This window comes from Podarcis erhardii (genome assembly GCF_964252035.2).
Source record: "Podarcis erhardii genome assembly, chromosome: 4".
In the NCBI taxonomy this organism is placed as follows: Eukaryota; Metazoa; Chordata; class Lepidosauria; order Squamata; family Lacertidae; genus Podarcis; species Podarcis erhardii.
Window position 1 is genome coordinate 47,398,770 of NC_138508.1, and position 23,917 is coordinate 47,422,686.

Below are 23,917 nucleotides of genomic sequence, written 5' to 3' on the forward strand. Positions count from 1 at the left end.
AAGACAGGTGACCCCACCTAGGCCCGAAGTCACCCCCCCCCAACTCAATAATCACACCAGGCCTCAAAACTGTCCAAAATTCCTTTTGTCTTCTAAAAATCCACAGCTACAGCTTTTCTGTGCATTCTCACAAGATGCTGGTACATAGGAGAGCCAGTGTGGTGTAGTGGTTAAGAGCGGTAGTCTCGTAATCTGGGGAACTGGGTTCGAGTCTCTGCTCCTCCACATGCAACTGCTGGGTGACCTTGGGCCAGCCACACTTCTCTGAAGTCTCTCAGCCCCACTCACCTCACAGAGTGTTTGTTGTGGGGGAGGAAGGGAAAGGAGAATGTTAGCCGCTTTGAGACTCCTTAAAGGGAGTGAAAGGCGGGATATCAAATCCAAACTACTACTCCTCCTCCTCCTCCTCTTCTTCTTCTTCTTCTTCTTCTTCTTCTTCTTCTTCTTCTTCTTCTTCTTCAAAATTCCTTTTGTCTTCTAAAAATCCACAGCTACAGCTTTTCTGTGGATTCTCACAAGATGCTGGTACATAGGAAAAACCGTTACTTTTATCAGCACGAGAAGGCTTCAAAAAGCTAATGAATTGGCTCTGTTCAAAGCAGGCCTGAGAAACGAATCTTATCTCATTCAGTTGCAACATCTTGGACATGCTGAACCACCAGGGCTCCTCGACCCCTTGGCTCTCACCCCCCCTTTCCTGGGAATGGTGCCAAGAGTCCAAAAGAGTCCCAAGACAGGGGAGCTTTCTGTTCATGCTCAGAGGAACTCATGGGCAGGACTCCTGAGGGAGGAGAAAGGGGAGGGAACTGGAAGGGGAATATATACTCTGTGCACATGACTGTGAACCCGTGCATTCTTTTTGTGAGTTATCACACTTGCTCCTTCTACCAGTTCATGGATGGTAGAAATAAAGCTTTATCTCTGAAACTATTCCTTGAGTGTCTGTTGACTCCCACCTCCCTTTCCCGGGCGCAATATTTTTCCCACCAGAGGGCAAAGCCTCATAAGGCTACATTTGGAAGATTGTGGAGGAACAGAACCTCCATCTGCCTTCTGTTTAAGGACTTCAACTTGCTCACCTTAAGGTGAGAGATGTTTGCAGAGCTGTCAAGAAAACCAGAAAAAGAGCTCAGCAGTTGCTGTGGGTGCTTTTTAGTGATGTCATAACTTCGCTGTTTGGTGATGTCATAATCATTTCTGCCTTTAGAGAAATATTGCCAGTCTCTGTCTTGGACAGCAAGTTTTCAGGTAGCTAAAACACATTTTAATGAAAACTACAATAGCCAGAGTAATTATTCTCCCACTGCCCCAATAGCTATTGACTGAGCTGACAACACAATGATTTCTGAAATTTAGGAGAAATCCCTGAAGTGCCTGGAAATTGACAGGCAACCAATGGCAGTCCTTTAATAGCAAAGTAATGTACTCTCTGCTACTAACTCCAGCTAACAGTGGCAGTCACTGAATTCTAGAGTAGCTGAAGTGTCCAAACAATAAAAGGCTGGCACACATAGTTATTGCTATAATTGGTCCTTGAGGTGACTAGGTGATAAATGATGGTATCTGAGATCCCTCTCTTAAAGGATAAAGCTGTAGCTTCTGCTGAAACTCTTTGAATCTAAGGGCAATTTGACATCACCATTTTAGACTGAGATGTGGTGAAGCAGTAGTTATTAGTTAGCGGGTTTCTTTTGTTCTTTTCTTGTGTATTCCATGCTTTTATTTTGTATTTTTAATGTTATGAACTACTCTGAGAGCTACACATGAAGGGAGGTATATAAATAAAATAAAAAATAAAATAAAATAAAATAAAATAAAATAAAATAAAATAAAATAAAATAAAATAAAATAAAATAAAATAAAATAAAATAAATATAATTGCTACACTATTATGCCAGTCGAGAACTCACTTCAGTTTTCCCATGCTATCACCATGAAAATATGTGAAGAAGAGAATTTCTAAAAGGTGAACATAACCCAAATTTCCATTTCATCCATCCTTGTAAAGGAAATAGGAGGGTCTCTTCACCACAACTACAGACTGCTAGAACAGCCTGAAGTTGGCTTCAGATTTCCTTTGGCTCCATCTACATCATGAATTCAAAACTTTGTTGACTGGGGTGTGTGTGTGTGTGTGAAAATAATGTCTTGGTTATTGCTGATACCCTTCAGTTTCTGTAGCTGCAGTGAAGCCAAAAGCAATATAAACATGCAAATTTTGGTGCTGGGTCAAGATGTTACCCCAAAATAGGATAACAGTTGAGATGATTTGCCTCCATTCAAATTACAGAAACATGATTATTTATGATTTATTGTATAGTATAGTTAGGAACATTTAATTGACTTTATAATTTATAATTGCAGACAATTCACCTTATTCACTTTGTTCTTTGTTTGTTTTGTTAATTCATTATGACCTATTTTCAAAGTTAAACCAATTTCAAACTTGGGAGGTGGAAGAGGGAATCAGAAGGAAATACCCAGCCAAGTCATGCTCAGAACAGACCCACTTAGATCAGTGGATAAGTATATTGATTGCAATGGGTCTGTTCAATGACTAATGTTGGATATCACCTAGAAAGTTTGTTCTTGTACTTAAGCACGCAAAGCATAACTCTGCTATTTAGTATTTCTACAGTGGTTGTTCAGTATAGTAAGCTACAATTACGCCTCTTTCCTCCTGTGTGGTATGGTTGCTTGCCACTTTCAATTCCTTAGACCAGAGCTTTCCAAACTGTGTCACGATACATTAGTGTGTCAGCTGCAGTGTGTAGGTCTGTTGTGCAAATGCTTGGAAAGGAGTTAGTTTAACCTCCATAGTAAAACTGAATTTCTGTGTCACAAAATGCATGTTTAAAAACTGTGCCACCAACATAAAAATTTGGAAGGCTCTGCCTTAGACCAATACTCATCTAATCAGAAAATGTCCGTACATGCAACTCACAAGTACAGATTGTAATTTCATTAAAGGGGTATTTACTGAACTTGAGCAAGCTACTCATAGTAGTAATACAAAAAAGAAGCATGCGGTATTTTTAAAGAAACTGACAAATGTGTGCATTCAGTGCAGTAGCCTCAGTCTCACAAGAGTTGGCACTGCTATCTTCTTCCATGTAAAGGTTTAAACACTTATTACAGCATGTCATAAATTTTAACTTGTAATTGAAAATCTTTCCACTTTCTTAAGGGGGGAGGGAAATCTTGTATCACTTGCTACATAATTACAGGCTATGCAGCTGGTCTCTCAGGCTTTGCTAGAAATTTGAAAACATGAAACGCTGCACAAGCCCTAATCAAATTTTATTAAACGTTAAGCCAAAGAAATGTCATCACCCATACCACAGCATATCAGAGAGTAACAATGGCTCCATATCTAAGCCTAAATAAAGCAGAAGATTTAGGACTTGATTTTGGCCATATTTAGTTAGAAGTCGTTATGGATGCTCTCCATCATTTAGGGACCTCACTGCCCTTCAATATAAATGTGTCAGTCCTATTTGCATGAAACACACATCAAAAAGAAAACTAGTCACATTAATAAGCTACTTGAAGAGGCACACCATTCCTACTAATCAGTTTACATTGTCCAAACACTTTAGGAATTATATCTAACCACTTTGATTAACCACCTTTGGAATATTCTGGCGGCCAGAATCTGGCCTGTACAGTGGTGCCTCGCAAGACGAAAAGAATCCGTTCCGCGAGTCTCTTTGTCTTGCGGTTTCTTCGTCTTGCAAAGCAAGCCCATTAGCGGCTTAGCGGATTAGCGCTATTAGCGGCTTAGCGGATCAGCTGATAAGCGGCTTAGCGGATCAGCTGATAAGCGGCTTAGCGGCTTAGAAAAAGGGGGGGGGAGGAAAAAAACCCCGCAGGAACTCGCAAGACATTTTTGTCTTGCGAAGCAAGCCCATAGGAAATTCGTTTTGCGAAGCACCTCCAAAACGGAAAACCCTTTCGTCTAGCGGGTTTTCCATCTTGCGAGGCATTCGTCTTGTGGGGCACCACTGTATTTTACAATTTACACTCTAAAACAGGCATAGGGAAACTCGGCCCTCCTGATGTTTTGGGACTACAACTCCCATCATCCCTGACCACTGGTCCTGTTAGCTAGGGATGATGGGAGTTGTAGTCCCAAAATATCAGGAGGGCCGAGTTTGCCTATGCCTGATCTAAAGCAACATTCAATTGTAAAACCTATTATTTCAGTCATGGGTATCAAGCTGGTGATCTAACAATTTCTTGTTTACCTACAGTAGTTTGACATGAGTCATACCTGATTAAACGTTTTCCTTGTCTTTGTGAGGTATTGTGGGTTTAAACTTATGCAGATTTTTTAGAACAATATATACAGTGGAACCTCGGTTTTCGAATGTAATCTGTTCCGGACGTCCATTTGACTTCCGAAATGTTCAGAAACCGAGAATCAATGAGCTGACTGCAAAGTCAATTGGGGAGGGGGGGGGATGAAAAATGTGCCTTGGAAGCCATTCGACTTCCAAGGTGCGTTCAAAAACAGAAGCATTCACTTCTGGGTTTTTGGTGTTTGGCTTCCAAAATGTTCAGCAGCCGAGACGTTCGAAAACCAAGGTTTGGCTGCACCAGGTATTTTTATCCTTGATAAAATGCATGCTGTGTTGGGTCACCGATTCAAATGGGCTACTCCTATAATAAACCTTGTAACCAGCCAGAGCATAAATTCTGCATGGTACTGTTTTTAAAATGCCACTATGTTTTCAAAACAGATTATGAATTTGTTGATATTTATTCATGATCTATAAATGTAAAGAAAAAAAATGCAAATGAAACAATAAATATATGTATCTTACGAACAATATTTTGCTCTAATCTGTTTCCAATAGTTTCTCTTCAGGATTTGCATTTGCTTTGACTTAATATTGAATATGTCTGATGTTGTTGTAGGCAACACTGGTGGTTTATTCATCTGATTCATGCATCCCCAGGGTGGCATGAATGCTTCTTGCTCATTGCTGTATTCTTGTTGTTCCAGAAATGAAAGTAAAGAACCACAATGTGGGACAGGTAAATGACATGGCTCCTTTCCTGACCTCTTTACAGATATAATCAAAGAGGGATGGGATCCACCCACAAGGAAGTACTGTACATATGAGCGTATAAAATTAGCTCTGATGTTTAGGCATGTGAAATTTTAACTACCAGATGTAACCTAGGGCTACATTCACAAGATAACACTCAGAGAAGTCCTGAACATTATGATTAAAGTTGGGAGTGGTTGTGTGGTGTTTCTCCAATGTTTCTCACGGACATAGCTGAACACATATTTTGCCTATATTTCTCCATGTTTGATTAATTAGCCAAACACAATGACTTTTGCAAACTTCCTGCCTCTCACACTCTGTCACTTTAACAACAGCATCTGCCAGGCCAAGACTGATCCACAGGCTAGAGGTTCCTCATCACTGGATTCAATGGTGAGAGCTCTGTGCTCATTCATATTTGTCAGCCTAAAGGCAAAAACATTGTACTGTGGAAGCACATGTTCAACAGGCAATAAAAATCCAGCATTCAACTAAAGTCCAAAACATTTTTCTGATTAATGTGATCAAGTACAGCAATCAGAATCACCAGAAAGGAGAATAGCAATTAGTGTTTTTCATACCTTCCTCTTGGCAAGTCATTGTCATCTTTCTTCCAACGCACTGTTGGCTGAGGATCCCCTTGTACCTGGCATCTGAATTCTACAACTTCTTCCTCCAAAACCACTTGGTTGATTGGTCTCCTGAGAAATGTGGGTCGTTCTTGAAAACAAGAGTTCCAAATTAAACAAGTTGGCTTTATTCAATTTCAAATCTTTGGGAACAATCCAGTCCTCAGCAAACATAGTGCCTGTATGCTCAACTGAGCCTTGTTTCTCCTTCTCCCACTAGAAACCATAAAGTGGAATGACAGGTGTGCCTTTCATGTCTCCAAACTGAACTCCTACCTCTCTGCAAACAAGTTATTTGTGCTCTGACAGGAAGGCAGAAATGGGACTCTACTGAGCACATGGGAATCTTGTACAGGATAAATGGAAAAAGCTAGGTATTTGCTATGGCCATTTCACAAACCCAAGCAATCAAAAACAGTTGCAGTTACTGCATGATAAATGTGTTCATTTATATTATATATGGAGACAAGATGTGATTGCAGAAGCTTCATCTCTTGATTGCTACCACCTCAGGTAGCCATGTGAGTCAACTCTAACTTTTCCAGTGACCATGGGTAAATTAAATACATGTTTCTTTAAGGCAAAGCACAATATGTTGCATGTTTTAACCATAAAGAGCTTGCAAGAAAACAATCACACAAGTGCATACTAGATACCAAGGACATGCAAACCGAAGTATTCATTATTTTAATTTTGCACCATCTCTACTATTTTCTGTATGACTTCCAGGAAAAAAATAGTAATTTCCCAAGTTGTGTTCTCAGAGAGTATTGTGAGTTTGTCCAATAGCTAATTATACTACTATAGAATGATCACAATGAATGCCACTACCAAAGCAATTAACATTCTTTATGCAAGATTAACTGGATTTGAATCACCTGCATAACTTGCTTGCAATGTTAATCTCTCAGGAGACAAAAGAATACTGGTTTCTTGTGTATGCTAAATAAAGTATTGTCTTACATCACTCAGTTAAGTTAATTTCATAGCAGATTTTTGGAAATATGACTTGCTGTTTTAAAAAATCTGCCTATAAATTTTGGTGGCATAATTATAATTGCTGTTCTGTCAACAGCATTCAACAGATAAATTAAAATCATAGCTATAGATAACATGTATAACGTAGCCATTTTATAAGCTTTAGCTGAGTAAATAATGAACACTCTCAGACTTTGTTTCTGTGTGAATATTAAAAGCTTTTGAAGAGGGTAATAAAATAGGTCACAGTTATATGTCGTGTCTGCTGTTTGGACTATGGCTGTTATGACCTTTATAACTTCGAATAAACTTTGCTTGTAGTTATAAATGTTTGCTACCTATCACATTAATAAATTCACAGAGGCTTAAGTTATGGTACAGCACTTGACAGGACATACAAGAGCAGGACATTTTCAAAAATATAAAGTAGTGGGGAAATTCCTTACTAGCCCTCATGAAGCTCCCACCAATGAACTCAAAAGTTCCCCACTGGTAAAGTGCCTTCTTAAGTTCACTCAGATTCCTTCTTCAATATGAGGAAACAAATCCCTTTGCTCCTCTGCCCATCTGAGACATCTTAGAACGCTCAATTTCTACCCCCCACCTCCAGCAGCCGTATTTACATTTTCTCTCTCCAAAATGTATAGTTTATATCACTGCACAGCCAGGAGACATACTAAAACGAATGATAAGAATTCCCACTGAAAACAATGGGACCTTATCTGAAGGCCCATTGGAAACAATGGAGCTATGAGAATGCCAGTGGAGATCACAGAGCTCTATTAAAATAAAAACAAGTTTGAATGTTAAATGTGATAAAAATGTGATGTGATATTAGCTGCTCACTTGAGTATCTTTCTGCCTTAGACTCAGGTGAGGTGTGTATGCATGATACCAAATGCTAAAAGAAATGCAAAAAGGAAGTATTGAAAATAAAGCAGGTTACTACAAAAAAATTGAGCAGCTGCTACTTCAGCTGCTACTATTTCTACCACCATTGTGTCAGAGAAATCTGGTTTGAAATTAAAAGAGCAGTAATACTCCTCAAATAAACCAGCAAATATCTGATTTTAAAATTAGGATATACCATTTCTCTCCAACAAGAATGTATCAGAACAAAAATACACAAAATTTGACATGTGGTCCTGTGCAATTTGGCTACCAATGAAAAGAGATGTAGTTACTATCAACGCCTATGGCTTGCCATGATGTTTATTTATTTTAATAAATACCTATTTCAAATAATTTCAATTTAATTATTTATTTAAATTATTTGAGGCTGCTAAGAATAGGGAAGTGTGTATGTTGCCTGTAAACAGTGGAAAGAATATAAAAGTAAAAAAGTACTAAATTACTAGTGCCAGTTGCTGTTAAATGAAAACGCTAAAGTTCTTTACTTTTTTTAAATCTTTATGAAAGTTTAAATAGTGACTTATTGAGTTAATCCTGCCCCAGAGAAAATTCCTTTTTTAAAAGTACTGTATGATAGAATGTAGATATATTACTTAATGCAAGATTGTAAGGCTTCCAGAAATTGATCCTATCTTGATCAGTGGAAAAATCCTTGGCCACCTTTGGAAGCTGGTGACCCATAGTTTAGCCTTTCTACTTACTTATTTATTTGTATACATGCCTTGCAGTCCTTTGACAGAACATATGATGCTTTCAGATACTTTCCCACCATACACCTCAAGGGGGGAAAACCTTGCAAATCGTCACTCTGTCTAAATTTAATGAACAAGCTCTAAGAAACTGGTGGATTGAGGGCTGTTTTATTCTAGCATACACAGACTCAAAGCTATCTTTTTTCACGTTTTTTGCTCTAATATATAGGAGTTTATCCAATGGTAGCTTTGTGCTCATGGAAAGCACTTCCATTCAGGTAAGGTTTGCACATGATTTTCACCAATTACAGCTGTTCTGAACTGCAGGACAAAAAGAATGGTTTGCAAATGGATTGGTGAAGGATGTCAAAAACACCAGAGTGATCAATTCTAGTGCTTTATTATAAGGAAAACTTACAACACAGCCTTCAAAGCCCCACTCCCGTTACAGATTCAGGATGGACCAAAACGAAGCAAGGAGAGGTGTTCAAGACTTGTTTGCACCCAAGCAAACATTTATACATTCTTTATACACAAAGCATCATATGTCACTTTGGCCAGAACCTCCCGTTACTCCACCTGGCTGATGAGGGCATAGGTGGCAAATATCCAAGTCTTACAGACAGCTTCCTTCTCTGGGCCCAGAGCCCAGCACTCCAAGCCCACAGATGAGCCTAACGCCAAAGCCAGCCAATTAGCATAAACATAGCAAGTGCATAAACATAGGTGATCTCATATTTACAACTACCACCAATTTATTTCAGAGTTATCTTGACTACCAAGATGGCATTTACAAGGCTTCTGGCACAGTCTCACCTTTGGTTCGAACAGCTATCCATAGAGCCCCTACCCCACCCCCATGCCCCCTGGAAAGAGTAGGACAGGATACAGAAGGCTGCAGCTGGTGGAAAGGATCAACCACACCTTGCACAAGCAGTGCAAAGCCACTATTGGCTACAATCCACTACCTATAATGAAGCAGTATATAGACAACTAAGAGCATCTTTGGATGTTACTTTCTATAGAAAAAAATCAGCCAACTACAAGTCTAAGAAACTTTCTCCATTACCTCAGAGAAATCAACAATTGAACTGATACTGGATTTCTGTGTCCTTAACAATGTACATCCACATAACTTAAAGAATAGGGATCCTAACAACATAAATGATGCATTGTGTATCATGTTGCTTTTGTGAATAAAAACATGTATTTAGGACAGATACATATTAGATATTTAGATGCATTTCTAACATATATATTTAATTTCAGTTTGGGTTTCCCATATATGTAGTGGGTTACTAGAGTAGAGGGGTGTGTAGAATTTCCACACTTACACACTAAAAATACGCCCTGACAATGCTGCTTGTTAACATACAGAAAATTTGCATTGGGCATTATTCAATCAAGATCACATCTTGGTAGAAGATTCTGAAAATCACATTTTCCTTAAGTATGGGTACTCATAGCCCCATTTCTCTCTTTTTATTTTGTTGAGTGTATTTAAAGTTTTAGTCCAATGCTATTTGAGAAAAATGCTTCATGTACAATTCTAGTCCTGACCTCCCTACTGTTCCCACAGGACCCCTGTTAACCAGCCTACTTACTGTTACTCAGTTTCACCAGAAGCAATGCCTGAAGCTAAATTCACAGTATGGGGACCTAGAGATCAGTTATGAGTGACACACCAAAATTGACTTTAGGTAGAGAGCATTTTAAGACCAAAATAATAAGGGATTGAATCCTGAAAATGTTTGAAAACCAATATGTAGAAACATTTAAAACAGGATATGGACAAAGCAAAAGCATTTTTCACATGTTTTAAAGGAAGAAGAAAGATTAATCAGCAAATGACTAATTAACTTCTGTCTATCTCTTTCAGCACTTTCTGTGGACTTGCCAGAAATGTTATTAAATGCTTTCAGTTTCCCACACAAACCAACCTTAATTTCCTGTTCTGGGTTTTATTTTAAGTACATGACCAACATTTACAGGTCTGGGTTTCTAGAAAAAGGCATTTAAATCAATATTAAACACCTAAGGTGGAATGTTTAAGTGCCTTGAGTTGCTTAAGGCAGACTTCCTGCAGCCAAAATAACAATTACTAGTGTTAACTTTAGCACTTCCATGGCAGGTTAACTTCAGCATCTTCATGGCAGGTCCTACTGCTTAAGCACATTAATAAAACTATCTCAAGTAGTCAGAAAACTCATCAGCCAACATGGTGAAATTTTACCATATCCTTATTAGAGTGAGTTGCTCATGGAAAGCAATGTCATCTCAGATACAAACAAAACACAGGCAAACACGACTTGCCATGATAATGGTAGGTTTGGGGTTTTGTTTTTTTTAATGTGTGGTAATTCAAACAAACAGCATGGTGTTAGGTCCATGCTTATTGGGACTTATAAATCAAGTAAAATGCATTTTAACTGGAAATTAGAATGCCTCCTCCCCATGTTCTATAATTTTATCATGTTGCAAAAGTCACTAGGTAAAGCCAATATAAAAATGTAATGTGTGAATCATACTGAAAATTGATGTTGGCCCAACATCAAGGGATCATTTCAGAAAAATGCAAAACATGCTTGCCTGGCTAATAATAATGATGTTGGCCCATAGCTATGGCAGGTGGGATTGCCAAGCTTGCCAAAGTCTTTTCCCCCAGATGCCTGCCCCACTTTAAAAACTTTTGCCAAGTGTGTAAAGATGAATGCACACACGTTAAATGTGCATAAGTTGTGGGCTTACAGTACATATTTTCATTACATTTCCTTTTGATACTGTTTCTTCTTCCTGCCTACATGGTCCGGAAGAAGGAAAGTTAACCAAATTATTCACAGACACTTAAATAATATTTGTTTGCCATTCTCTTGTATGAACCACTTTCTACATCCAGTGCCTGACAGACGTGAATGTTTATGCACTCCTGAGGTTGCAAAGCATTCCTATTTCATCTACCTTCAGATAACCAAAGAGTGTAGTTCTGCAGATTTTGTACTGGTACAATGGAGATCCAAAGAAGCATTCAAGGGAAACAGTGCATATCGGGGACAGACAATTTCAGTCCTGAAAAAGTTTATCTAAAGTTATTTATTTGCTCTAATGCTATTATAGTGGCTACCATGGAGTCAACGCAGAATTTAAATGTGAGTTTCCTACAATACAGACCCAACGCTACAGCCCAGTACAATCCTCAGAAGTCCTAATAAGTTTAATGGGACTTACTCCTAGTGAACCCCACTGGGTGAAATGCATATTAAATAGACAATAATGTCTGATAAATTACTAGTAAAGAGAAAGTCTTTGGGTTGTAGTCAACTAACTTTTGCTCAGAGTTCTTGGCATCCGTCTGTCTTGAGAGACGATGCAGTGTACCTCCAAGGGTGAAGTCAAACCACTGGAGAATCACAGTGCCTGCTGTGGCTGCAGAGGACCGGTAACTCACAACTGCTGCCTCCTGCGTTGGTTTTGCTGTGTTAGCAGCACCAAAGTGACCTCTCCAAGGCACAAGCCTGGGCAGTGTGCATGGTGGCCCTAGACAGCTCAGATGACAAGACTCCGCTCTTGGACTCACTGATGTGGTCCAAAGAAAAACAGAGCAATACATTTGGCACCAGCTTGGATGCAGAAGTTGCCAGAAGAATTGTCCACTCCACTCTGAATTTGAGTAGTGTTTACTTCTTAGCCTTTTCCTCTCCCAAAGATGTCCCACAAGGCAGCAAGCTGATCAGAGTAGATCCATGGAAATTCATTGCCATGACTAATTTAGGTCCATTAATCTGAATGGTTCTACTCTGAGAAAAAGTTAGTTGAATACAATTCTGGCCAGCTTGAAGAATGAAAGAAACTGAGATCTGCCAAAATAAACTATTTTGTGGGATTAAAATGTGTACTTTTACTTTAAAGAAGTGGTGAAAAATAAAGACATTGATTAAACTCCCATGTGTAGAGGAATATATACGATGATGATCACTAAAATGTTCTTTCGGATAGACAATTTACATTTACAAACAATTTTCATTCCTAGCACTAAATTCCTTTAGCAAAATTCATTGGGATTTTCTGTACTTTCAGACAGCAATCCACATTGTTTTCAAGGAAATATTTCACTATATTTCCATCAGTGCAAAGGAAGATAAAAGGTTTTATCTAATTTAACTATGTGGATCTGAGTAAGTCCTAACCTTAATCCAGTACCTGTAATGGAAATGCTAATGCAGCATTATGATTTTACTTATCAGAAAACAATTATTCAGTGTGGGAAAGCCATAAACTAAGGTGGGCAATTCTCCATTATTGTAGATGTGACAGTAGAAAGCTAACTTTGTTATATATATTTTGTGCCTGCAGCTCAATAACAGAAGGAAGCAAATATCTCAGAAGTTCCCTTACCAAAGACAGTGAGCTCTGCTGGGTCACTATCCCGTTCTCCCACCATATTGGTGCCAACACATGTATACATTCCAGCATCACTCTTTCTTGTGTTCGATATCATAAGCTTTCCACCTCTTATCTATCAGGGAAAAAATGAAAAAAGTCTAAGTTTTAGCACACTGTAAGCGGTTTCATATAACTAAAGATGAAAAGAAAAACACCAGTAGCAATATTTATAAATATTAGCAAATGTAATTACTATTTCTAAAGCACTATTCTTCATGTAAGATTACCGTAATTTTTGCTCCATAAGAAGCACCTGACCATAACACGCAGCTAGTTTTTAGAGGGGGAATCCAAGAAAAAAATATTCTTTAAAGGGAGCACTGAGCAGAGCCTGTATGCATCCCAGGCTCTGCTCAGCGATCCCTTTCACGAGCTGTGTGGAGCGTGTGTGTGGCGCTTGCAGGCTTTTCCCCAAGGAGAGAGAAGGGCAGCCCGTCACTGACCGGTTGCCCTTCTCCCTCCTCAGGGAGAAGCCCCCAAGAGCCGCACACATGATCCGCGTGGCTCTTTAAAGGGAGTGCGGCTCTTGCGGGCTTTTCCAGGAGGTGGGGGAAGGGACAGAGCTCAGCTAAGCCAGAAGCTAGAACAGCGAGAGGGATTTCTGTGCAGCGCTCCCTCTCGCTGTTCTGGCTTCTGGGATAGCTGCGCAGCCTGCATTTGCTCCATAAGAAGCACACACACTTCCCCTTAGTTTTTAGGAGGGAAAAAGTGCGTCTTAGAGAGCAAAAAAATACGGTATTTAAAATTTGTGAAGGGGCATAGCAGGACACTTTGGTGACCTCTGTTCTTTCAAGTGTCTTTGAAATATTTGGTGCTTTTGGTCACAAAGGGATTTCACAAGTGCACTTTCACTGGACAATTGATGGGAAAAGGAGCTTTCTGATCACCCTTAAACCTGAAAAATGCTTATGAGAAGAGGCCGACCATGGATGTTAATGAAAAAAAAGAGCATCGCTGTCCATACTGTGATTCTCCCACACTCAGTTATTTAGCCGCAGTGCTTAATTAAATACTCTAATTTACCAGAAAACCCACAGTGAGATTCACTTTTTAGCAAATTGATCAGTATTTTTTAGGTTTCCATTTCAGTAGGACAGACTTACACTGATTCTCTCTTCTCTGTCATCTATTCGGATTTTGTCTTTTTTCCAGTATATAGTGGGCTCAGGATGTCCTCGAGGAGGCTGGCACTCTAAAATAGCTGGTTCACCTGCTGCCACAACAACATCTGTGGGATTTTGTCGGAAATCATCTCGTAGCACTGATACAAAAATAATATATAAATAAAAGAGAGGAAGAAAAAAGAAAGAAGATTTATTATAACAACATACTGGCAAAGAAAAAAAAAATCTTGGTCAAAATTTCTTTGGTGGCTATTTAACATGCATTATAAAAAATCCATCCCAATCAGCCACTATACCAGAAATAAATATGACTCCATAGGTGGCCGATTCTCAGCATATGAGTACAGGCTATGCATATGTATTTTGTAGCAGTATCTCTCATATAAATGCACACATACACACCCAGTTCTTTTTTTTTAATTCTGCAGCCATACCTGCCAAGTGACATCTGGCCAATGCGACCTTCTGAGGACAAAAAACCCTAATAGTATGATTGCCATTCTGACACTGAATTCTTTTCATTAAGGAAAACAGCATGCTGGACTTTGCTTGCAACCTTTTGGAAATCCTGTTTATCTATCCCTCAACTGGCACCTATATCCACAAAAGTCACTTTAAAGTCATCTGGGCAAAAGATGAGGTGACACACTACACAGTTTTACTTCTACTGTTTAATAATAATAATAATAATAATAATAATAATAATAATAATAATAAACAGCAACAACAATTTATGAAGGATGCCAAGATCTAGCTATACATAAAGGTATGCTTTTTTTATTCTCACTTTTTATCTTTGCTGCTATGATTGTGAGAGAAAACCAGAAGGGAGAAAATGCTTGCAGGTTACTCTCAACTGTTGGAAAACTAGTTTAGGGAACTACCTTCTTATAGAAATTATGTCACAGGACAGGGATTAGACTTTAGTGTTCAGAAATGATATTATTTTATCATTATTCTTCCATGCATGTTCCAGTCTCTAGGTTAATTGCCACCCTTAACAACACAGAACTGAAGAGAGCTCCAAAATCAGCTACTAAAAATTAGGGCATCTCCTCTCTTGTAGTTCAACTATGCAAGAGGCTCATTACTGTTTTAATACAGATTTCACCTTTAGTGAAACAAGGGCCCTCTGAGAAATCAAGAAAAGCCTGTGTCTCACTAAAGGAGCAGTCTGGAACAGTTCAGCAAAAATGTTCACTCTTCACTTATAAGCAGATTTAATTTACTGCTTTTGCTGTTAATAAAATGTGCTCCATTTTAACATTTTGAACTGCACATTTCCCATATTCGTGTGTTACATGGAAGGATAAAATTTATATGCACAAGGATTAGCCACTGAATGGGTTGAGGTGAGCCTGCATATAAATCTGGCTCTCAGCTACAGATACGGGTTTCTGCTTATCGTTTTAGCATTTTCAAGGCACACAGGTAAATCCTAAGAGAGGGAGAAACTAATTAAAGGTTAATTTAGTTTCTAATATAAAAAGGAGCTGTTTATGTACACCATGTCTAGACGCAGAAAATAAAAATAAAAGAATTGGCGTAAAAATCATTCTGGCAAGAACTCCACTTTCTCTAAAGGAACACATCTGGCAGGGTGAAGGGCATATTTCAGAACCCTCTTCCCACATTTTTCTTGCCTCAAGCTTCAAATGAAAGGCATCCTCTGGACTGGTGCATATTATACAAATCTTTCCCATAAAAAAGCAAGTTTATATATTTGCATCTGTCAAGAATTCACATTTGATAGAAAAGAAAGAAAAGAGTGAGGAATAGTTAATTTTGGAGACAAAATAGAATGATGATATCCTAACACAGAAGAGCACAGAATGTGGCAAAGTATATCCAAAACACAGAAGTAAGAAATACACTATCAGAAGGCCAGCATATTCAACAATGACAATCCACAAAATTTTCCATTCTGTAATATTCCTCTGTGTATATCAGTATACAAACACAGAAAGTGAGAAAATAATGAGGAAAAAAAGTTTATTTCACAAATGGAAGTTTGGTAATATTCAGGATCAAAATGTACAATTTAAAAATTACACAGAAAGTCAAGCACCAATGCCAGCATGTTACAATACTGGAAACACTGATCTCTAAACTCTACTTGGCCTCTGGATTATTTACATAATCACTGGCATGCCCACTTTAGGATAATTAATTTTTAGCATCATGATATGCTTTTTCTACTGTCTTCTGTCAGTGATCAAGCAATCACTTTCTACTCACTGTAATCCTTGACACCTGCCCCCAATCTAGATTATAAACCCCTTTGGGCTGGGACTATGAACTGTCTGCATTGTGTTCCATCTGAAAAGAGGAAAGGCAATCCTCAAACAAACAAGAAATTAACTTAAAAAATTCCTTCCAGTAGCACCTTAGAGACCAACTAAGTTTGTTATTGGTATGAGCTTTCATGTGCATGCACACTTCTCATACCAGTAACAAACTTAGTTGGTCTCTAAGGTGCTACTGGAAGGAATTTTTTTATTTTGTTTCGACTACGGCAGACCAACACGGCTACCTACCTGTAACAAGAAATTAACTGCAGTTCTTTAGAATGTAGAAACGGCATGTAATAAATAGCCTGATTATTGAACATTCATCCTGATTTGTTTGCATAATATTTCTTTTTAGTGACCACTCATTCTGTTTGCAAGGAGCTTAGTCCCAGAGACTAGAGAGTATAAGACGATCCTTTGCAGTCATCATATTTTGGCAGGCCCTGCTGTTCATTAGGAATGGAAAACTACACTTTAGATAGGCACATTTGTACTTTTTCCCATTCTGGTAATGAGAGATCAGTAGGTTGGAATAACCTTGGGCGGAATAATAGGAGACTGCAGGGCTGACAGAGGGAGGACCTTTTGCGGGACCCTTTGACCAAAGGCTGTTTCAGCTCTCCTCCACTGTTCAGGCAAGGCTCTCCTGAAAGATGTGAACTAAGTTTCTAGATTTTATATTCTATACAGTACCAGGTAATTTTTTCATACTATGAAATCTGCTAAAATGTAGAGGAAAACCCCCTCAAATAGATCTTTAAATATGATACAGTTGACATGTCAAAGTTCCAGACGCTCCCCAAAGAACTGCTGTATAATCTGTTTCAGATATTCTGACATTCCGTAGGAGATGAGAATAAGTGCACAGCTAAACAAATGGCAGTTTGGCCATTTTCATCTGGGATTGGAAGCATCTGAGAGTAGGCAGAGAATCAGTCAAGGAAGTGATGATGGACCTCAACCATTTATTTCAGTCTCACACTGGATGGTTCAAAGAGATACAATATTATGCTCTACAGTACACATACAATAATGCTCCAGACAAAATTTAATTGTAGCATTCTAGGTCTTTCTTTGATGAAGAATGCATATACTTCTGAAGTACCATTTCCCGTTTTCATTTGAAATGTAAAAGTTTATTAATGGTTGAAAGCTTCATGTTGCAACAGTATAGTGAAGAGAAACGCTTGCAGCTAAAGCACCTGCTGCAACAGGGGGAAAGGCTTGCTACCAAAGCAACTCTTCACTAAATATGCCAGTTTATGCCCAAATCCAGACCAAGTCAAACTAACGTCTGTAAACTCTAGGAATTTTATAGAAAGGGAATTCATTTTCTCCTCTGTGACTCTGACAATTTGTTTAAATGAGTCTGAGTGTTTTTTGGTGAAGTAAAAGAGGGGGTCATAACCATTAATATATATATCCATAGTGTAATCCTTCCTTCTACCATAAAAGCTCTCAGACCCTAAGAAAAGGAGGAAAACACATTTTAATAGGATTTACATTTACATGATGATTACAAATAACCATCTGTCTGCTTCTACTTTTCAATCTGGTCTGTGTCCCATGAGTCCCTAGTCTATGGTCAAAGCAACTAAGCTAGAAGGGAAAAGTACAGGTCTGTCAGGAGATTTTGGGTAATTTACATTCTTTTGCCACAGTGCCTGGTTTCTCCTTCTATCTACACAAATATATTACAGGGACTGTTTTCTAAATTCCATATACATACATTATAAAATATACATCAATATTTAAAATAACAGATGTATTTTATACAATACACTGTTTTGGTCATCTCATTCTATGAAACTGAGTTTTTAATCTCTATAATAAAATTGTCTCTAAGTATGATACTCTAGGTATGAACCAAACATAGTGGTTTGAGTCATTCTAGCAATCTCACCACTTTACTGCATAATATTCTAATAAATTAGAACAAGGTGCACTTTGCTTTGTTGTCACTTGTGCGGAAAGAGAGCTTGGGAAACTCTGCTTGGAGATTAGGCACCAAGGCAAGCAGTGATGGGAGAATCCCCTGTCAGATGATAAGTAGTCTCAAGCCATCTTTCAGGAGAATGAGAAGGATCCAGTCCTCCTGTATCATAAAATAATCATTGGGCTGCCACTTGCCCTCCCACCCCACAACCGTAAGCTATTGTAGCAAATTATGTACAACCCTCAGAGTTGTCTTTATTTATCCAAGAAAAATCAAAATGATTTCTATGGGATTTGGCACATTCCAAATCATTGCTGCTATACTGCATTTGCTAAGCCAACCCAAGGTTAAATATGAATATGAAGGGTCCTGGAGAAGAGACTGTAGCAGCTTTGTACTTCCATGGTCCTTTTAACTCAGCGAGGCTAAACCAAAATTTGGCTTAATGAGTTGTCCAAACATGGGCTCATGTTTAAGCTTACAAAAACCAAACCCAAAATGTTTGTCGCTACCAGCAGCTTAATTAGATTTCTATATTTACTTATCTTAATGTTGAACTATAATGGCAAATTAAGCAAGACAAACATGGGCTATGAGGCCTGAAAATGCCTTCCCAGTGATATGGCCGCTACACTGCCATTGCCACCTGTCCCCCAGCGCACCAAGTTCAATTTATTGCAAGTAGAAACTAGAATGTACAGAAATCGTCTCACAGTCTCCAAAACTAGTTGTTCCTTTACTAACTCCTATCCCATCTATGCTTTTGACTGATTATCTTTAAGCCTTTCCTCCCAGCCAACACTCAGCTTTCAGCAGCTACAGAGCATGCTCAGCTCTCACTGAGCTGTTTTTAAACGCGGGGGTCCCATTAGGTCCCCCCCCCATATGTTTTGTACTTTCGTAAATCTTGAGTATTGCAACATCTCACCTTCGGTTATCAGAAGCATGCTGTTTTTGGCTATAGTTCTGTCACCATTCACTGCCCAAGTTTGATATTAAAGAAAGTAATGCTAAGAGTGTATACTTGATATTGTTTGTTACAAACCTCTCACACTCTCATGCAAGTATTTATGTTCTGAGACAGACTTTTATGCATACAATATCATAATTCTTATTTTCTCTTTCATATCTCTGGGACTAAAATAGTAACAACTGAAAGATCAGATTGTTTTTATGAGCTTCAATCCTTTCAAACTATTTTTTCAGCAAAATAATTAAAAATATCACCATCTGATTAAACACTGGGGAAATCCCTCCTAGGCTTTCTGAGCCCTGTCTTACTTTAGAGAAGATTCTGTCTTCTTCAGTTGCATCAGGTGTTACAATAATACGTTACAGCCACTGGAAGTCAGTCTGTTAAATATGTCATCAACAGTTATGTGATTTAAGGAAGTTCACTTTCTTGCGCACACAGGTTTCTGCTGATGCTTTATTATTTCTGTTGATGCTCTCTTACTGCTGTCTGCTTTTTATTTTCCCCACACCAGTAGGACAAAAAGAAGATCCTATACATTCTTAGAATTCACTGTGTTCAACTGAATGCAAGCTGACATCTTTGTATTTTCTGGAAAGATTCTATTTGACTGTTGGATGATATGAAGAGTGGAAGTCTTTCTAATCCAGAATATAAAATATTTATGAGTAAACTAGGAGATGGAAAACAAAGTTATATGACCTATCTACGCTGTAGTGAAGCCCCTATAACCTTATCTCCCCCTAGCTTTTAGCCCCTAATGAATTCTGAATGCTGCAGTTAACATTCAGCAATCTCATTACACATCAGACATAAATTTTCAAAGGCATCACTTTTGTTTTGACAACCAAGGAAGGGAGAGAAAAGCAATAAGCATTTCTGAGCATGCTTTTTGTTGATATAGATTTCTTTAAGATCAGACTGAAATTATTTTACATGCACTATGCATATGATAATGGAATGTTTTGGATCATGCTGAAAATATTTCCAGGTTCACAACAGACATATTTTTCTTCTAATGTTGTTGAATACATTCCCCTTTAGCCAAACAATATAAATGTCAAAATACTGTTTTTTTGGAATTAAAAAATGGTTAATATTCCTTAAATGAAGAAGGCTTAATATAGATTTGTGTGCAATTTCAGAAAATATAGTATGTGTATATCTTTGTACCCTTAGCTTTGTATATTTTCAAACCTTGAGGTTTAACAAAAAGAAAAGAAACCAGTAAACTGTTCTTATCCAATGATCCCCTTTTCACTGAACCATGTCTACTGTTCGCACATACCCCACATGTATAAAAAGAGCTTGGAATATACTTTTACATTAGCAGTCTACCAAATGGAGTTCAAAGAATAAGGTAATGTCAGTCTTCAGACTTTCACCTTAGTTTCTACATATGCCCCCAAATAAAACTGCTAATTTTTTTGAACTCCATACTTAAACAGTTACAGAATTTTGCAGAAGATGAATTAATCAAGGGTGGAGACAGATCTACATCTTTACAAATAAATATGATTTGATTGATGTATGAGGATCCTTTCATAAAAAAGAAAGATTTTAGTTTAAACTCACAAAGGTATTTTTAAAAATGTAGAATACATTATAAACTTATGTCCACTTCACTTAAAAATAAAATTCAAGAAGCTAAAATTAGCAACATCTTCCATCTTTTGTCCATCTTTTAAACATGCATGGAACCATATCCTCATGGCATTTTGATGCTAAATTACTTACTAACCATTAATCTGTGGAAGCCACTTTCACAAGCATTTCAGATTATGTTGAACATACTGCAGATGTTACTAGGAAAAAATAATATGGGATGCTATGAAAGCAGTAGAAAGAGAATGTTGTATGGCAGAAAAAAATAAGATGTGTAAACAACATGCTTAAACAGCAACATCTTTACATCTTGAATTGGAAAAATTAGAACATTACGATAAATAAACTGGTTCCATAAAAATTAGGAAACAAATTAAAAACATATGTGACTTCTTGGGGAAGATATGACAGACTGAACATCTTATTTTGGTTGCTCGCCAACAGAGATAATTACATGGTGCTTGATAATAGCCAAGCTTTAAATCTCGCTTACTAAATTCACTCTTGAAAAATAGAGTGAACAAGGGATTAACCTCTGATGCTTGGAAAAAGTCCACTTTCTATGCTGGGAGACTGAGAAGCTGCAAGAAACCCAGATGAGAGTGAGTGATGTAGAGTGGAGGAAATAAAATTGTGCCCCCAAACCATCCAGCAGCCCCCAAGGCATAAGGTTGACAAAGCCTATCTTTCTCTAATTATCTTTATGGCTGCTTTAAAGGTTATAGAGGTTACCTGTCTGCCAGTTGAAGTTTATATCCAGTATGTGAGCTACTGTCTGGTTTAAGAAGAGTTGATCATTAAAAGATTAAAGGCATAACTAAAAGCATGCCCTAATTTTAGCAACCAAGAAAGATTTAAATGGACAAAGGAGTTCTGATTGCTAGAAATTCTTATTTTATTTTTAACTCTCTGTTTTCTCAATGAAAGTGTTAACTTCAAACCAAAAGTAATTTTCCTATGTCACATTTCCCCCTGTGGGAAAGAATGTGGATAGATAAGAAATGCTGTGGACATCTTAAGGTGGAGACGGGAGACAGAAGTTTTTAAAGTGGAGACTGTGAAGTTCTTAAGGTATAAATTGAGCTATTTATAAGACCAAGAACCCCCCAGTATGGCAAATACATCCCTTAACTCTCCATTGACCACTGGCATCTTGCAGCAATTATTGGAGGAACAATGAAAAGAGATCAGAGCTGTAACTGATGAAAATGAACCAGCAAAGAATGAAAAGGAAAAGGGATTTAATGAAAACACAGAGGCTTTGGAGAACATTATGGATAAAGGATTGCCAGAATAGGAGAATAAAATGGTAGAGTTGGATGAAATGGATAAGTCCTTTGCAAGGGTATCTAGAAGACTGAAATAGCCAAATGGCAGATGTTGGAGGAGTGGAATGAAGCCATGGACAGAGAGATGAGGAGACATCCTGAGCTGGCAGAGATAAACTGGAGAGAGAGCATTTGGTGTACAATTTTGAGTGAATTCGGAGGAAAAAGCTAGCCAGGCTTTGGTGTTTTTCTTGAAAAAAGACAGGAAGTAGTGTAAATGGAAGAAATACATTTTTAAAATCAGGATAGAAAACCATGGCAAATATAACAAGAAATGGGATCAGAAGATATGCAACTGGGTGTGAATTGATGAATACATAATAAGTTAAATAACTATGGAATATTATTTTAACATATGACCACAGCAAAGATACTTTTGTGAACAAAAATGAAAAGATTTATTATTGTTTAATATGGAGAAGTGGTTGTTGAAGGTACTAGAGGCAAAACTGCTATAGAATTTTTTTTGGCTGATATTTATTAATAATAACTAAATAATCCTTTATGGACTTTTGGTGTAGAAAGGAAAATGAATGACTTTGAGATATTTGGGCCTAAAGAGTAGGAAAGTGTTGCTTAGCAACCACGATAGGGAGGTGGGCCTCAAACTTGATGAATCAAAAAGTAGAGTACAAGTCGGACCGGACCCCAGTGATCTTTTTAAGTGGGAACATTAATTGAATCTTTTACATTTGGAATTTCCAATAGTTTCACAGAATCCTTTTAAGAGGTTAGACCTAATTTCAAAAGGAACATTTTCATACTTAAGCATAAACAATATTCTGTAAGGTCAAGCAAACCTTACAGATATGGTCAAAAATGGTATAAATTATGCCTTTTTTTATTCGTGTTGTCTGAAATGTGTAGCATGTTATCAATCTACAGAAAACTGTGGTAAGTAAATGTAATAAGGGAAAAATTGCAACGTTAATGGTAAACTATTATACTTTGTCTGGTATCATTACGCTGTTAGTTTCTAATACTGAATTATTATTTTAATAAGCTGTTAGATGTTAATGACTTTTATTTACTTTAGTTTTTGCATGCTTGAGAACCCGTTTTATTGTTTGTATTTGTTAATATTTTGAAATTCGATAAAATACCTACCCACCCAAAATGGCAGTAGCCAATGACTACAACCTCCTAATCATATTCTATTCAACATAGCTGGTCCAACAAACATGCATAAACATTTTGCATCCTAGGGAATATTCATTGGGAATGGCACGGTAGCCAATGTTAAGAAGAAAAATGCCTGCAGTCCAGTCTTCCCCAACCAGGTACCATTCAGATTTCTGGAGCTACAATTCCCATGCTTTGGCCATCTTGGCTGGGGATGATGGAAACTGTAGTAATACAAAACATCTGGAGAGCTCCAAGTTGGAGAAGGATGCATTGGATAATTCAGTCAGTAGAGCATGAGGGTTGTGGGTTCAATCCCTACATTGGGCAAAAAAAGAATCCTGCATTACAGCGAGTTGGACTACATGACCCTCATGGTCCCTTCCAGCTCTGCAATTCTATTATTCTAAGGCTGCTGTAGTCTATTATCCATAACTTGTTAATATAAAACTCTCTCTTAAGTCACAGTAATACAACCACAAAATCAGAAAGCAGTTGTTCTAAAGGGAAAGACTTAAAAACAGTTGAATCTATTTTCTTGTTATAAAAAAGAATATGTCAAAGTGCATTTGTTACATTATTGGCTATATTATTTACAAACAACACATTTTATTAAATCCACAAAAGAATAATAGCAAAATAAATCAATGTGTCGTGTCAATGTAATAACAACATTATTATATCTATTAGTAAGCATAGATATGTTGGTGGGCTCTTAGCTGAGGGACTTCATAAAATGAATAATATTCTTTCTTAAACAATATAATTAACTCTTAATGAACCTTTCCCTTTTCCCAGTAAATTCAATTTAGTCTAATCCTTGGGTTTAT

At 37.7% G+C, this 23,917-nt stretch overlaps 1 protein-coding gene and 1 long non-coding RNA gene across 23 annotated transcripts in view; one reads left to right on the forward strand and one right to left on the reverse strand.

The window, feature by feature from the left end:
• ROBO2 (roundabout guidance receptor 2) overlaps nt 1–23,917 on the reverse strand; it is an 830,881-nt gene that overhangs the window by 158,866 nt on the left and 648,098 nt on the right. For all 22 annotated transcript variants that reach the window (XM_081858429.1, XM_081858421.1, XM_081858427.1 and 19 more), the window contains 3 exons: nt 13,812–13,969; nt 12,661–12,781; nt 5,639–5,777 (listed from right to left, as the gene is read on the reverse strand). In XM_081858429.1, the coding sequence (XP_081714555.1) occupies nt 5,639–5,777; nt 12,661–12,781; nt 13,812–13,969 (418 nt within the window). The remainder of the gene's footprint in view (nt 1–5,638; nt 5,778–12,660; nt 12,782–13,811; nt 13,970–23,917) is intronic.
• On the forward strand, nt 1,209–10,207 carry LOC309340054. The gene is made up of 5 exons (XR_014155775.1): nt 1,209–1,248; nt 4,921–5,040; nt 5,907–6,207; nt 8,498–8,546; nt 10,148–10,207. It is a non-coding gene; the product is annotated as an uncharacterized lncRNA (long non-coding RNA).